Source organism: Sphaeramia orbicularis, chromosome 6 (genome assembly GCF_902148855.1).
Source record: "Sphaeramia orbicularis chromosome 6, fSphaOr1.1, whole genome shotgun sequence".
In the NCBI taxonomy this organism is placed as follows: Eukaryota; Metazoa; Chordata; class Actinopteri; order Kurtiformes; family Apogonidae; genus Sphaeramia; species Sphaeramia orbicularis.
Window position 1 is genome coordinate 19,020,164 of NC_043962.1, and position 17,856 is coordinate 19,038,019.

Here is a 17,856-nt window from a genome sequence, read left to right on the forward strand (position 1 = left end):
GAGGTTGTCATACACTTTGTAAATACTTGTTTTGGTTTCCAACTTTTGTATATTTGGTCCTGGGGCTTTACAACTCCATTTGTAAATATTCTGTTATCTAAACTCAAAAGTTCCTCTGTTAATGCACGTTCTGTTGTCTCGTGATCGTAAATCTATTATTTTTGTATAAAAACGTTAACAAATTCTGACTGTGTTGAAACGGCAATAAATGACAAATGTTGTAATTTGTTGATGTTTTATTTGTCACAAGAAATTCAGAATACCTTTTGTAATAGAGGTGATGTTGTAAAGCAGAGGTGGAAAAAACATAACTTTAAGACCTTGACCTGCATCATTTCAACACAAACAGAAGGCTCCACACAGTTCATGCAATTTATGAGAGGTGGTTGGGTACCAACTGATAATCAGAGTAATTCAATGGACAACCAGCTGAATAAGTGTTTGTCATAGTCACAGTTTAATGCAGATGTTATGACATGCTTCTCCCAGCTCTAGATCATGCCGTCCACTACCTCAGAATGACATTCTTTAAAAAAAAAAAAAAAACATTCACTGTAAGAGGTTTTGTGACGTTCTCTTTTAGTTACTGTATCAAACCAGTATTTAAAGCTGTGAACTGATAACACATGTAAGTCCAAGGGTTGCTGCATACTTCCTCTTCATGCCTTGGCTAACATTCTGTGTTTAATCCTACAATTTTCTCTTCCTTCAACAATTTTCCTTATTTTCTGCACAAAAATGACCTTAAAATGTCTCACACAACTCCTAAGATAATGGGAGCCCAACTAAAACAACACGAGAAACACTAAAATTATCTATTTATTCAACTGTTCAATCCTAAATATTTGTGTGCAGCATTCTTTGGTCTCAATCCATGATCCACTTTATCTAATGCTTAACCCATAAGGACCCAGTGTAACTTTTGTGGCAGTTACCAAATTAATTTCTCTTCTTTGTTTAATGTTTCCTAAGTTATTTATCACCATTTATTGTAATATTATGCTCTGGATTTTGTATTTTTTCCAGCTGAAATCATATATTTTCATATGTTTAACTAATCATAGATGTTTATAAAAGAGTAAAGTCAAAGGTTATTATATCAAAATGGAAAAAAACTGAAGAAATAGTGACTTTTTCAGTTAAATATATCATTAACTGAATATAAACCCAGTGTGTCCATCCACTGTCATTGATCCAACTCTATGGGTTTTATTTGTGAATCAATGCTGTAGATGATGACGGTGTTTCCACGTTCACTACGGAGCCTCTGAACGTCCAAATGGGCCATATCTGATGACCATGAAAAGATGAAAAACTGTATTTTGCACCAATTATTTACATGTATTGATAGGATTAGTGGATTAACAGTTTAGATCAGTAGACGCTTTTGGATGACAGTGGATGTTTGGGTCTTTAGGGGTTAATTTCACTCGTACCTTGATGTTTTCCAGTTTGACTTTCTGGTTTAATTCTGAACTAATAGCTGCATCAGTGATTGCAAGAGGTGCAGCAGCAGCAAAATCACTCTAAATCACTGCTACCAGCATGTGTCACATGACGAATAAGGTATTTGCTTAAGCTTCAGAATGTTTTTCTGCAAGTGTTCTGGCTTCTACAAATGGAATTTAAGCTGTAGATGATCAGGGAGAAATTTTTAACATTGCTATAAATAGTGGACACATTAAACATTGGAGAACTTTTGTTTCCCGGACATAATGGGGAGTTACCTGAGTTTGAATACATTTCCTTTAACCTGTTTTTCTTTTGTCAGAGTGAATGAATAGCCTGATTTGTCCTCTAAATAAAGCAGATCCTCCCAGACACATTTAACATCCTGTATAACTCTGACATTTCCTTCAAATTAAATGAAAATGCAGGAAATTCAGATTCTTTATTTAGTCATACATAAATAGGCTATTTAAGATAAGATTTCCCTTTAAATACAGTAAATGAATGAGCTTGATGTTTGAAACTTGTCTATTGGATTCCTTTCTACTAATTTTAAGATTTAAAAAATGTGTTGTTTTAGGTTATATTCAAGAAAATACACAACAAATCCTGCACCTCGCACCTGCTATATCTTACATTGGCATCGATCCAGCTGATGTCATCATGTCTATGCCTGTGCTGATGTCAGTTGCCTCTATATATGCGCTGAGTTAAACTCAAATAAACTTGATGTTTTTATAGACTTGTCAAACTGTGGCCATTTTAAGTAAATGGGAGAAAAAAGATTTTAAAAATTCATAAGAAATTGGAACTTTGACCAACTTTCCCAAAATGTAATGACATCTATTCTGGGTCACTGGCAATCTATAAAACAAATTTGGTATGAATTCAACCAATAGTTTTGCTGCCAGAGTGTTAACAAACAAAGAAACAAACCGAACCAAAAGTAATACCCCTTACCTCCCCTTTGGGGGGCAGTGTAATAATAATGACAAGTGTTCAGAGAACGCAAACTTCCACCAGGCTCCCCAAACGGTGTGCGTGTGTGGATCGACTGTTTCTTTTTTAATTAAACAGTTTCAAGGTTGTTCCATACAGCAGAAAAAGTTGAAGCTTGGTACCAGTCATGTGTATATCAAACTATATAAAATTCCAATCAATAGCTGTTGAGTTATAATGAAAAATGTGTCGTAAATGGGATTTTCAATGTTAAATTGAAATGTCCACAGAGTCCACATTCCACAGTGGATGTGGACAATTTTGAGCCAGATACAAGATATTGTTATAAGCTACAGGTGGATCAAATTGGAGGCTAATCAGAGTCATTTTGAATTTTTTTAATGAATTTTTGAAAATTGTTCATTGATGAGAGATAGGAAAATTGTAGATTTTGTGACCTTGCTGTGACCTTGACCTTTGGCCTACTTGGCCCAAAATTTAATTGGTGGGTCCCAGGGCCTAGGCCTAACGGTGGGTAAAATTTGGTAGAGATAGTTGTAATAGTTTTCCCATAAAGTTGCTAACAAACAAACAAACGAACACACAAAGCAAAGTGATCACAATACCTCCTGGCAGAGGTAATAATAATAATAATAATAATAATAATAATAAAGATAATAATAATGATGATGATGATTATTATTATAGTAAGTTTGTTTATCTTCCTTCACACTCTGCCTGTGGTGTAAAAGATAGTATACTGACTAAACACTTAGTTACAAGTGTAAAACACTGGTTTAAGATGTCATTACAGGTTAATATTTAGTCTTTGAACATTCTCGTCGTACTCATCTTGTCTTATGACGTTACTGTTTAATGAAAAAACATGGTTTGGGGTTGCCTCGTTTTGAATTTTATATGTATATATATATATATATATATATATATATATATATATATATATATATATATATATATATATAATTTTTTTTTTTTTTTAATGCATTTTTTTTTTAATGCATTTTCGGTTTACTTTTGCATGTCAAGTCCACTGCCTGCAGCTGTGGCTCGGTGGGCGGTGACAGCCTCGTCCACACATTGCCTGTGTTCATGCATACAGGCGGTTTGTTTTGCAGGTTTCAGTTTCGTGCTGGAGGTTTATTTGTCGGAGATGGAAGTGCAACAGAACAAAGTGCAAACCAAACCTGTGCGTCTGATTGCGGCAGTTTGCAAAGTCAACGGGATCGGAAAAGATGGAAAACTACCGTGGAGTTTACCGTAAGACGACGCTTTAAAAAATAAATAAATAAATAAATCAGTTAATGATTGTACCGTTTCATCTGTATTTGTGCCTAAACAGCCTTTACATCGTATAGTTTTACTTGTGCGTCCATGAGGATGAGTCGTTTACATCGAAAACTTCGCTTTTCTGTTCCAAATATTATTAAATGTAAAAGTTTTCCTCCGTTATCTGTGGATGGATTTACAGATGGGTTATGCAAACGTAAATAAATAAATAAATAAATACAGCTCTGATGCAGGAAACGCGGGTACGAGATCAGGAGGAACCCACTGTGTGCAACTGTAGGGGTGGAGCTACATTTTATTCATAGGTGAATTTGGGAAAATTAGTAGACAATGGGGCCTTGGCGGAGGTATGCACTGTTGGGATCCCATTATAGCTGTTTTAATTAAAGAAGTGTTTTAAATGGCAAATTATTCAAGCAACAGTAAACGTGACTATTTTACAAACACCTAAAAGTAGAGATGGTTCTGATAACATACCAGAATTCAGCTGATCCAGTCAGATGTTTGGACAGACAGTACAAAAGTGCAAGTATTGTTTTGCTGGCATGCAAACTGCTGACCAACAACAGTGGCGTTAACTGAGCACACACACGACATCTCATTTTGGTCAGAGAAGGAAATAAAATGCATAAAAACTGGATAATACACTTGTTTTAATTATCTTAACACACTGAATAGAGGAAAATGACGCTTTTTGTAAGACCTGAATCAAACAAAGTTAAATGATCTGTGTTTCATATGTGATTTAAAGTCATATTTTGACTATGCTATGACTGTGTAAACAAAATTAGAAACCACCAGACTGTCAGGTTGTTGGAAAGGTCTTCACTGTCGCCCTGAAAATTGGAATAATTTTGTTTTCAGACACATTCCTCTTTTTATTTCTATATATACACATCAGTAATCGCCTTTAACCAGGTTCTGTGATTGCATACTGAGTCCCATCAATAACACTGGGTTACAAAAAAATGTTTTTTGCAAGTTGTCTAGGTTTTTTCAACTGAATTAGGACCATTTTGCACCGCTAAATCCAAAATGACATCTGTTTTTCTCAATCAGGTCAGGTTTTTTTTGCTAATTTGATTTTGAAAAATTTGATCTTCTCACAAAATATAATAATTAATACCAAAATAAGATTGGTAAGCACACTTTATGAAACTTGTGACTTGATTCCTGTTAGGTACAATGGTGTATTCACCGCAGATGTAGCAGAATACGTCAGGCTTATTTTTGCAAGATCTTCTAGTCGAAGCCATTTCATTCACCTGTAATATTAAAAAAAACAAATTGGCAAAAGTAAAATCTTCAGAACTCATTTATTGCAAGAAATATGAAAGAATTTTGTATCATATGATGTGAAAATGGCCATAAATGTAAGCAAAAATGTTAAAAAGCCAATATGTAGCATAGTTCAGAAAGTTGACCTGATTGAGCAAAATTAATGGGATTTTTGGATTCAGCACACCAAAATCATTCTAAATCAGCTCAAAAAACTTAAACAATAAATTTGTTGTTGACCAGTGTAATAAATCACATTGTCACCATCATGTCATAAGAAGTGGTAAAAATATAATATGTCTTTTGTGCTCGGTCTAATAGAAAATGTCCCTTTCACAGGTCTGAGTTCCAGTACTTTCTGAACACTATCACAAAGGTGTCACGACCAGGTACAGACCATCAGTTTCATGTCATTAAGTTTTAGGTATTTCATTAACAGGGTAGGCATTTAAGAAATTTTATCTATAAGCTATATGTATTTTAAAGATACACTGTGTAGGAGTCCACATTTCATTACAGAGGTAAACAAGTGGTGCCAGGCACAACAAACCCCACCTCTCTCACATATTGTAGTTTATTTTGGCATCAACTCTTTCATCCATATTCAATATTTGTTAAATATAGCAATTATATATGTGCCAAGTTTGAAGTAAATTGAAAGAAAATTGATGTTTATATAGGCATTTGACATTATAAGTAAATAGGGAAAAAAAAAGATTTGAAATTTTAACAAAAGATTTCAAAAACAAGCTATCACTTCGATATTTTTTAGTGATGTCTAAAATTAATCTCTATATCTCTGCAACATTTTAAGTAAATTGAGTTAAAATTGATGTTTTTATTGCAATTTGAATTATAAGTAAATGGGGAAAACAAAGATTTTAAAAATTCATAAAAACATTTGAACTTTGACCTACTTTCCCCAAAATGTAGTCACATCTATTCTGTGTCACTACCAATCTATAAACCCAGTTTGGTATGACTTCAACCAATAGTTTTGCTTCTAAAGTGTTAAACAAAGAAACAAAGAAACTGAACCAAAATCAATACCTTGTCTTCCCTTTGGGGGTTGCAGTAAAAATTATTCTCCAGTTAAAACATTGTTCTATATAGTTAATCAAGTCTGAAGACTTATTCACAGTTTATATATGCTATGTTATGGAATTTTGTCACTTGTGGGTGGATTCTAATTTGCATGTGTGAAATTTCTTTGTGAAATATGTGCAGATGTATTGAGGAATGAGTTTTTGCTGTTATTCGTTTCTTGGTAAATGCATATTGTTTATTTTCTTTCACACATTCTATATAAGTGTACAAGTCAGATTTTTTTTTACCTTTCTTTTTCTCCATCTGTTAATATCATTTTTTCTTTTTATGATTCAGTAAACATACTAAATAAACCTAAATTATATAAACTAGATTTATTATGTAAAGTTATAATCTGTAATTCCATACTGACATCCTTCTAGATTTCATATTGTCACGTCATATGTGAAAAGCAACAATACCTGACATATTATGTGTCACTCACAGGAAAGATGAATCTGATCGTCTGGGGCAGACTGTGTTGGTATTCCCGCCCAGAAAACATGCTCCCATTGGCCAACACTCTGCATGTGGTGCTGAGTAAGACACTGGAGTAGGTGCTTCATGTTTTTGATTAAATATCACATCTTTTTTTGGTAAAACACTGAAAGATTTTAAGATGACATGGTTCCTTTTACAGCACAGCTCCAACTCACGCCCACTTTCTGTGTCATGACTTTGAGAGTGCAGTCAGCCTCGCTGTCCAGCCCCCCCTCCAAGACCTGATTGAGACCATCTGGGTGATTGGTGGGACTCAAGTCTACAAGGTAAACTGTGTAGCCCCAGGGTGTTAATTAAACCTTTATTATCTATATTACTACATGAGGCTGGTGTCAGATCAGTTAGACCAGGGGTTCCTAAAGTGGGGTATGCGTTCCCCCAGGGGTACTTGGAAGAAGCCCAGGGGGTACTTGAAATTTTGTGGAAAAAATATATTAAATAAGTCATCATGTACCGAATACAAAATAAATAATAATGAGAATTAAGACTGAAATATAAAACACATTAAATACATTCATATAAGTTTAATTATCAATCATTTTGTTTAAGCTTTGGTAACATTTTAAGAACATTTCTGTTTATTCAAAATTAGTTTATTTGAGTAGAAGGAATTATTTTTTGTTAATGAAAGATTCATTTATTAATTAATGACCTATTTAATTATTTTTCTTGTCAATGAAAGAGGGCACTTTTCAGTTTATATTTTGCACAAAATTTACTTTAAAAATTTTGTTATTTTTAGCTTACTGGCCGATAGGCCATAAGCTATTGTCATCATGCGCCGTCCGGTGTCATCTGTCGTCCGTTACAAAACTTTCAATCGTCTTCTTCTCCGAAACTACAATTCCGATTGACTTCAAACTTGGTATACAGCTTCTTTATGATGATGTCAACAAAAGTTAGTGAAAGTATTTGGATCTGGATCTGATTCTGGATTTGGTGCGACTTTGAAAAATTTCCTCATTATAAGAGATAGGAAGTGGATCGATGCAATAATAGCCTCTGGTATGTCTGTCCATCACCTAACCCTCTGGACCACACAGCCCCCCCAAATACCATGATAGATGACCAGTCTTGAAATATCATATTTTCATTCCAAAGGCATTCAGGCACCCTTTGCTGCATATAGATCCTTAAAGTCCTTCCATTGTTATTTGATGGTTACATACTTTGAGATATACATTGCCAACACATTTCACTACAATTTATGACCAAATTTGACCTATGGTAAGTCAATCAAGCCATTATTGTATGCACATTGTTTCCAGAATAATATGTGTGAAACACTTGTATCAACAAAGCCAGGTCTATCAAAGAATAAATCCTGACCATCCATACTTTCAGCATGGACTATTTCTGTAACATAATAAATACACATAACTGGGTGATAATAAATGACATCTGGATACATTTACCAAAGCTTTTAATTTGGCCGGTAAGTTACAGGGCCATTGGTCCTATTTTTTTATATGTTACAGTTAAATACATGTTATTTGTTTACAAAGTTTTGAAAATATAAACAGACACCTTTGCCTAATTCTTTTCGATCAAACACGCTGAAGCGAGATGTGGGGGTTCTTGGCTAAAACAGTATATTTCAGGGGGTACTCCGCTGTAAAAAGTTTGAGATCCACTGAATTAGACTAACTGAACATTCTTACTTTGCAGGCTATCTACATAAAAATATTGACAATACTCGTATCAGTTTTGCAGAAATACACACTTACCGCATCATCACCATCACACACTAACTATTGTGTACTGGTATATATACAAGTTTTTGGACACCCAATACATTAAAATACTGCAATACAATACAATACAATACAATAGGTCTTTATTATCACTGTTACAAGAACAATGAAAACCTAAACAGCAGCTCCGTTTCTGTTTAACAGCAGATTTGTAAAGCGCAAAAAGAAAGACTTTATATAAAGTTATCACACAAAAATTATATTGAAAATATGTACTGAAAAATACTGACAATATACAAAACTACAAAGAAATACTAAAATACGCAAAAGGTCAACCCTGTACCGCAGATAGAAAAAAAAAAAAAAAAAAAAATACAACATATAAAGGATGTATATAAGGTAATAAAGGATACAGTTAACCACTAGTGGGTAGAAACTGTACTTGAGTCATTAAGAATCCTTCAGAAGTCATTGAACTCTGCCAAGTATGTGGATCTTGAGACCCACATGCTCCATTCTGCACATGCTCTGCTCCGTCAAGGTCAAACCAGGATGTTTCAGCCAGATAATGCACTTTGCCACACATCCAATGCATGACATGTTGAAACTGTCAAGAATTTAGTTTCCCTAAAAAAACAACAAAAAAATTTAGTTTTCCTTATTTTTTCTTATTAACAGTAAAAAGGAAAATGCATTTGTTTGTGTCTGTCTGATGCAGCTGCTTCTTTTGAAAGATAAAAAAGACATTTCCACAAATATTTCATGATAATATATGACATTGTGTAAAATTTAAGGACAACTTTTTTCCACTAATTTATGTTGAGCTGTAGTGAAAGATGAGCTGAACCAAGCTTTCTCAGCTGACAGTAGATTTTTGGAAACAGAATTATATTGCCTTTAAAAATAACCTTTATGAAACCAGCTCTGTCTGTTTACACTGAATAAGAGAATCCAATATGAGCAGATTTCTGTTTATTAGGACGCTTTGAAACATCCCTGGTGTGACCTGCTTTACCTGACCAACGTCATGGCCAGCTTTGACTGTGATGTTTTCTTCCCAGAGTTCGACAGAAAACTATTTAAATTACAAGACAGGTAAGTGAGACTGTTGGTAAAGTATTTGTAAAGCCTTCCTTTTCCACCATGAAACAGCACTAACAGCATTATGAATATCATTGCATCTGCACCTGTGATCTGCTCCACTTCAAGAACCTGTTCAAAATTTTGGTACGAACACATCAATTTATGTTTTCACCCTTATTTTGTGTCAGAGTTTCTCACATTTCGAGTGTTTCTCTGCATTACACCACACAGATCGGTCCATAATCAAAACAGCAGATACCAGAAATCCTCAAATGTCTTTCATGAACAGAGACATACACAGCTTTACATAATTCCAAACCAACTTTATGGTATTTTGCTTATTTTCTTCTGCAGTAATTTATGATTATAATACAAGCAGCAGCTATCAGTGTCATCCAGGTTGGGCTGAAACGGGTTCCATTAACATCTGAATCTTAAATCTGAAAATATTGTTGTTGATGTGTCACAGAATGTGAGTGGGATTTCACTGAAACATTAATGCTGTTTTTGGTCACATCTGGCATCAACACCACTCTGTATCTCTGTCTGACTGAAGTTAGAGCTGTGTCTTCTACAAGCAGAGTCCTTGTATTAAAGTCAAATATATGTTTATTTGTTTTTTTGCAACAAAGCTCATCTGCGTTGAAAAAGGCGGATTTTGGCGGAATGTATGAATATTGATTTGAATTGAATTGAATTGAATTCCACTTTGACAGTTCCACATAGAACTTTTTTTTTTGATTTAAAGGGCTCCCTCTAGTCTAGAACCTACTCAGGGAACTCCTCCTAGAACTGTGTTTCTTTTAAAGTGTTCCATTCAGAACATACCCTGTTGGTTCAACCTAGAACCTAGCCTGGCAGGTCCTTATAGAATCCTGTTTTATTTAAAGGATTCTATGTAGAACCTACCCTGGTGGTTCCTCCCAGCACCCTTTTTTCATTTAAAGCAGGGATATTTAAATCCGGTCCTCGAGGGCCGGTATCCTGCATGTTTTAGATATTTCCCTCTTCCATCACACCTGAAAGCCATTGCATCATTTTCAGGCTTCTGCAGAGCTTGATGATGAGCTGATCATTAATTGAACCTTAACTGAACCAGGTGTGCTGGAAGAGGGAAATATCTAAAACATGCAGGATACGGGCCCCCGAGGACTGGATTTGAATACCCCTGTTTTAAAGGGTTCCACTTAGAACCTATCCTGTTGGTTTCTCCTAGAACCTTATTTCTGAAGAAAGATCTCATTTATAATGTACACTTGGAGTTCCTCATAAAATCTTTTTTAAAGTAAAGGGTTCTATCAAGAACCCACCCTAGCGGTTCCACCTATAACCTTTTCTTACTTCCATGCAAACACTAAACACCATTTGCTTGGCAGTGCAGTTTGCAGTGATTTCTACACTTTGCAGGTGATCTGTGACACACACTGGATTTGTGTCTTATTTTAACAAATGAAAACCCTGCGCAATTTCTTTGTTTATGTAGCCCTTCCTATTTAGCCCATAAAGACCCAGTGGTACTTCTGTGGTAATTCTCAAATTATTATTTTTTTCTATATTTAACATTTCTTAAGTGATTTGTCACCATTTATTATAAACTAACCCTCCATATTTTGTTTTTTTGTTTTTTAATTGAAAATCAGGTATTTTCCAATATTTAATATACTGATCGGACAGATGTTCATAAAAGCTCAGATTAAAGTTGAGGGTTATTATATCAAAAAACAGAGAAAAATAAAGAAAAAATGATTTTTCCAGTCAAATCTATCACTGACTGAACATAAACCCAGTGTCTCCATCCACTGTCACTGATCCAACTCCATGGGTTTTACTGGTCAATCAATGTTGTAGAAGATGATGGTGTTTCCATGGTAACTACGGAGCCTCTGAACGTCCAAATGGTGACCATGAAAAGATGACAAACTGTATTTTACACCAATTATTTACATGGATTGATAGGATTAGTGGATAAACAGGTATTAAACATATTAGATCAGTAGTTGGTGGATGTTTGGGTCTTTATGGGTTCATAATTTTTCTCTTTCTTTTATCCAAATTAGGTTTCCTGGTGTACCCAATGAAGTTCAAGAGGAAAATGGCATCAAGTACAAATTCCAAGTGTTCAAGAGAGAGACAGTGGATGCAGAGAAACAGGAACAGAGTTGATGCCACCTCTGTACGTCCTACATTACTTTAGCAACTTTCAACATTTATTGCAAAATCATTTGTGCTGCACAGACTTTCCCTGTGTTAAACCTAAACTGCACTTATTTAAATTAAAAAAAACAACACCTTCTTAGCACTTACAATCATTAAGCATTCCAGTGTAAACAAACCCTAAAACACTGTGAGCGCAGACCCTTCAACAGCCCTTCACTGAGTCTCATTTCGTGACCGGTGCAGTTTAGAAGGAGACTGGTAGAAAATAACTCCACGCTACCCACCGGTGTCTCTATGTCACTTATCAGCATCTTCCTCTCATCCGCCTCTTCACTAATAATGCGTCTGGACAGAAAATATGTTTGTGAGTGAGTCAGTCTGCAGCCTACGCCAAAAACAGCCTGGTTCTCCTTGAGCCAACACGACAGATGCCACTTTAGAGAAAAACGGGTGAATGATCAACTCGGTGTGCTTTGATACTACGACTGAGTCTGTAGTTAGATAGATATAGAAAAAAATTCCATCCTGCTGTGTGTTTTGATTCAAATTCCAGGACATTTATTTATTCATGGAGTTTTATGCAGTGTAGATTTATTTTTCATCAATCTAGAACGCATTGGACAGGGAGACAACTTGGTAAATAATTAATGACAAATAATAGACTTTTTGTGAATCTACTTATATCATTAGCATAACCATTTACTGGGCTGGTAAGTTTGTTATTTTGCCACTAGATGGAGCCAAATAGATTATTTGAATGCTTAAGTATTTCACGTTGCTGTTGGCCACATCCAGCTTTTTATAAAAATATGTTTTTGTTTTTGTTTTTTTGAACATATCTTTATTGAATTTTTAACACATTACATATCTTTTCTGACATGAATTGGTAACATTGTGTGGGTCTCCCCTGAGCAACCCTCCCAATCACCTCTGAATTTTTAAACAGCAATGAAAGTATATAACAAAATAATAACTGACAGACAATATTACTAATAGTGACTTGAATACTTGTCAACATCCATTTTCATATATCTGATACGTAATCAAACATCATTTAAAAATAATAAAAAAAATTAAAAATAATAATAACAAGGGGTATGGTTTCACTTTGTAAGTTATGATGATGAGATATCAGGCTTTGACTGTACAAATCTGAGAAATGAATTCCATATCTTGTAGAAGATATGCATTTTCCATTTAATTATGTATGTGAGCCTTTCAGTAGCTATGCAAGATAGGGGTTTCCGCAATCCAATAACTCAACACTGGACAATCAACACTTCTCCAGTGTCTAGCGATAAGAAGCTTTGCATATATTAGACAGAGGTTCACCAGCCTATTTTCATGAGTTCTAAGTGCTAAAGTTTTGTGGAATAAGACCTATACAATCATGTTTTAATAGAATAAGCAATAATAATAAAAACATTTGCAATATTAAATTACATGTGTATATTTAGTGCACAGAACATACATCACAGTGACACTTTTTTATTAGAGGCATGTATATGTCCTTTTTAGAAACAACTAACAGGAGGGGGAGAATCGGTCATGTAGGCAGGAAGATCCCAGTCTATAATGCAAATGCAAATAGAGATATGTAGAAACGTGAGGAAAGTGCAAGTGTTTCTTTTTGTAGTGTGCAGATATTGTCATTATTTTAGAGTATATTTGTAGTATATTTACAGTATCACTACTTATTTGTCACATCATGAGAATATTTTATGTAAAAAGTAGCAAGAAATCAACTTAGATGTAACAGAGTGTAAGTATAAAGTGGCAAAAACTGACATACTGAAGTACAATGTCTCAATACAGACATGCAGATTAACTTTCAAATACTTTTTTTTTTTGATCAAGATCTTTTTATTGAAGTTTTCTCAATATAATACAAGTGCAGTGCTGACTGGTCACCAAAGAAATCCCAAGCAAGCATGGGTGTAAATTAAACGCAGCTAGCACCATAGAAAAACAACAAAAAAACAACAACAAAAAAGCAAAGCAGAGCAAACAACAAACTACATAAAATAATCCCTCCTCAGTCATTGCCAGTGCACTAGAAATAATAAGGGATCACTATCATGACAGAAACCTGCGCTAGGAGTAAGTATGGAGTAAGCAGCATTGTTAAACTGCACTTATAAATACTTTTAACTCTTGGGGAAATTCACTGACTATCATCTCAAGGAAAACAAATGAAGCCAGGCACAATAAACCCCGCCCCTTGCATGTATTGTAGCTTATTTTGGCATCGATCCAGCTGATGTCATCACGTCTATACATGTGCTGATGTCAGCATACCAGTTGCCTTTATATATGTGCCAAGTTTGAAGTAAATTGAAACAAAATTGATGTTTTTATAGACATTTGACATTTCGCCCATTATAAGTAAATGGGGAAAAAAAAGATTTACAAATTTAACAAAAAAATTCAAAAACAAGCTATCACTTCGATCATTTTCAGAGTGATGTCTAAAATTAATTTCTGTATCTCTGCAACATTTTAAGTAAATTGAGTTAACATTTACATTTTTGTAGCGATTTGAAATTTCGCCCATTATAAGAAAATGAGGGAAAAAAAGATTTTAAAAATTCCTAAAAAAAAAAAAAGTGAACTTTGACCTACTTTTCCCAAAATGTAATCACATCTATTCTGGGTCACTGGCAATCTATAAACCTCATTTGGTATGAATTCAACCAATAGTTTTGCTGCTAGAGTGTTAACAAATAGAGAAACAAACAAACCAAACCCAAAACAATACCCCTTGCCTCCACTTCAGGGGGTGGGGAAATAAATAAATTTACATGGAAAACAAGTAATCAGTGAATGATTTACAGAATACCCAGTCTATCTACTGTGTTGTGGAGCCTGTTAGTTGCACTTCAGGACAGCATTTGAGTAAAAATGCTGTTGTTTCCTCATCTTTCCATGCCTGAATGGCCTGTAGCACACAGCAGAGTCCTCCTCATTATTTCCTGGAGTGTGGTGACCTCATGTGGTTGCTAATACATCTCAACCAATCTCCAACCAGAGCAAAAATCAAATGAACCATAACCAACAGAAACCAGCTGTGTGAGTGTGGAGAAGCATGTGACGGTATAGCTCAAGTGTGACCGAGGCATTTTCTTGAACACATGTTGGTGTTTTTCTGCCTTAACGGTCTGAGACACAAGTTTAATATGGATGCGCGCAAACATTAATATTTGAGCTCTTTTTTCTTATTCCTCGGTTGAAAATAACATTAATAAAATGAATTATGCCTTTGTTCCATTAAAGTTCCCAGAATCCATCACTCACAAAACCATCGTTGTAAATGGAATTCAGTCATTATTATGAATGAGTGACAGGGCCCCTTTGGACTACACCTCTCCACAAGCAAAACTGCAAGTCATGACAGATGTTCCAAAGTTGTGAATCTCAAATGCGATGTTCACTATAAAGTTATTTGCTATACCTTTTGTGCACTCAACGTCCATCACGATGACAGTTATTTTGTTTCAGAGGCATGTACAGAATATTTGTATTTTCTCATCAGGTAGCAGGTTATTAGTCTTTTGAAATAAAAGTAGCAGGAGGAAAGAAACTTAAGTCATGTAGGCGTGAAGAGAAAACTTGAGATGAGTGCACCGACATCTCAGACTGTAATGCAAAAGGCAAATAAAGATGGAGCAAACGTAATTGTTTTTTCATTGTGGTGAGCAGATTATTATTTTGACAGCAGGCCAGTATATTTATTTACTTTGTTAACCGATAACGACCCAGTGCTACTTTTGTGGTAGTTCTTAAATTTTTCTCTACTGTTAACCTTTCTTAAGTGATTTATCACCATTTCTTGCAATTTTATTCTCTTTATTTTAATTTTTTTCAGTGTAAGTCATGTATTTTAACATATTTAATTCACTGATCATGTAGATGTTCATTAAAGCTCAGAGTTCCTCAAAAAATGAAGAAAATATGACCTTTTCAGCAAAAATATCTTTAAACATAAAAATAAGTCTCCATTCACTGTCATTTATCAAACTCCATGGATTTTACTGGTGAATCAATGTTGTAGAAGATAACGGTGTTTCCACGTTCACAATGGAACCTCTAAACATCCAAATGGTAGTGATGTTCGATACCACAGATTTCATTTCCGATCTGATATTGAATAAAATTCAGGCTGGTATTGGTGATACCAATCTGATACTGATACTTTGTACAAATACATTTAATGTCTGGGGGGAAAAAAAGTATATTTCAAATCATAACTTCATAAAGAATACAAGACATGAGAGTAATTATTGTTTAATTATTAAGAACTACTATAAAAATGAAAACTTGCCTATTAATCATCTTCTTGGCTGTTTGTGGAGCTAAAATCACTCCATCATTCTGCTGTTTTCTCAGTCAACTCTGACTGACTGAGAAGCGCGACGCAGTACACACTTACCCAGGCGGAAGAAGAAGTAGTTCCCAATAAGTGCCTATCATTTGGACAAGATCCCAATAGTTTAGCTACTTTCCACTGTGTTCCTGATATACATTACCTCAAATGACCAAAGTATCAAAAGTACCGATAATTTGATTTGTGAATCGATTCTAGAGTGTACAGATCTGGTATAGGTGGTATCGATATTTCAGTATCGATCCACCCATCACTACCAAATGACTCATATCTGATGACCATGAAAAGATGACAAACTGCATTTACACCAATTATTTACATGTATTGATAGAATTAGTAGATCAACAGGTTTAGATGGTTTTAGTCGATGGTGGGTGTTTGGGTTTTTAGGGGTTAAAATAGATTAGAAAAAAAAGAAGTATTGTTCATACTCATGAAATGGCTGATATTACAGTGTTTGAGTTTAACTCACTCAGGAGGATTATTTACTGCAGCAGTGTTTGACCATGCTCTGGCTTTAGTTGGAAATCATTGCTTTTAATTGCTGGTGTCATCTGTTTCTGTTGAGATACGATCCATAAAAGCAATATGCTAAACGTACCCAATATCAACCAGTGTCATGTTAGAAATGAAAAAGGACAATTTATACTCCCTCTTATTAACCTCGCTGGCTTGTCTGTGTAAATTCAGGTTGTCGGCTCAGTAGACAGAGGACGAGACAGCGCCTGCAGAGAAATAGAGGTGACTTGTACTTCTCCACCTGAGGGCCTTGTCTGGTCTGTCTCGCCTTGATTCATCCTGATTAACTCCTCGTATTTTATTACTTAGTACCAGAGAAAAACACACCTTGCAGCATGATGAACTGAATCAAATGTAACTGATGCCTGTGTAAAATCAGTCACCTTTGCATGTGTCACTTTCTGTAGTCCCCCCCCCCTCACCTCACCCTGGGGACTCCCATGTTGGGAATGGTTTGGGAATGAACTCTACTTGAGCATCCATCTGCTTAGCTCAGATTCATTACCAGATGCACTCACTTTCACATCATCTGCCCAGTGGCTATCGTCATGACTACAGGATGATGCAGGGTGATGCATACAGTTGCAGCAGATGGGATGTGGAAGTTGTTAACGCACATATATCCCAACCCACCCCCACCCTCCCCACTCTGTCTCCCTCTGGACGCCCAAGTCGTCTGTCTCTTTGTCGTGACCTCCGCCGTCCACATTAGGAGAGCGAGGACACCTTGAGGCATAAAGTCATGGCTTCATTAGCTGGGAAGATCTCACCCATTAAAAGCCACTCTTAAGCATGTTTTAAGGGCTTCTGTTGGCTTCGGAGCATTAATACACTTTCAAAACGAGATGGGAGAACATTTTTATAATGCCCTCTCGTGGCTTATACAACATTCAGTTTGATTTTATATTGATTTTTTTTTTTTTTCTTTTATAAAATAAATGTGGGATTAACCCAAAAGCAAAAGCCACTTTAGTCTTTTAAATACAATGTGCACAGACTTGAAAACCTTAATAGTAAAACCACACATAATGGAAAATCAATTTTGCATATTTCAACTGCTCTATGAATAAAGACGGCAAAGTATGTTCTAATAAACCACTTCACATCTAAATCACAGTTGCTTTGCCATTTTTTTTTTCTTGCTGTCTTTTTATCTCATCGTGTGAATGCATTTGAACTCATTCAAAATGATAATGAAATGACATTCCATTCTAATAAAGTGCATCCATCTGTAAAGTAACTATAAAAAAAAATAAGACACAGTTAGATTTCATCCCTTAGGGGGATTGTTCTGATGCCAAGAACATTAAGAGAAAACGAGACAGTTGCGCAGACAGTAAATAAAAGGGTTTGTAAAGACTTGTTATTCCTCAGTCATTCTCTGTAATAGATTTGATAGACATGCCAGCAGGACATGTTATTACATTGCACAACAGTATGATCAGTATCTTGTAAATA

General features: G+C 35.1%; 1 protein-coding gene across 1 annotated transcript; it reads left to right on the forward strand.

Annotated features, from left to right (window-relative positions):
- Positions 1 to 3,503: 3,503 nt before the first annotated feature.
- On the forward strand, positions 3,504 to 11,657 carry LOC115420475 (dihydrofolate reductase). Its single transcript, XM_030135722.1, has 6 exons — positions 3,504 to 3,666; positions 5,314 to 5,363; positions 6,508 to 6,613; positions 6,701 to 6,827; positions 9,235 to 9,350; positions 11,396 to 11,657. The coding sequence occupies exons 1-6, from the start codon at positions 3,560 to 3,562 to the stop codon at positions 11,499 to 11,501; spliced, it is 612 nt and encodes a 203-aa protein (XP_029991582.1). The 5' UTR covers positions 3,504 to 3,559; the 3' UTR covers positions 11,502 to 11,657.
- The last annotated feature ends 6,199 nt before the right edge of the window (positions 11,658 to 17,856 follow it).

Coding starts and splice junctions, on each gene's coding strand:
- LOC115420475 (XM_030135722.1), top strand. CDS start 3,560: ATGGAAGTGCAACAGAACAAAGTGCAAACCAAACCTGTGCGTCTGATT. Junction 3,667..5,313: donor AAACTACCGTGGAGTTTACC/GTAAGACGACGC, acceptor TCCCTTTCACAG/GTCTGAGTTCCAGTACTTTC. Junction 6,614..6,700: donor GTGCTGAGTAAGACACTGGA/GTAGGTGCTTCA, acceptor TTCCTTTTACAG/CACAGCTCCAACTCACGCCC.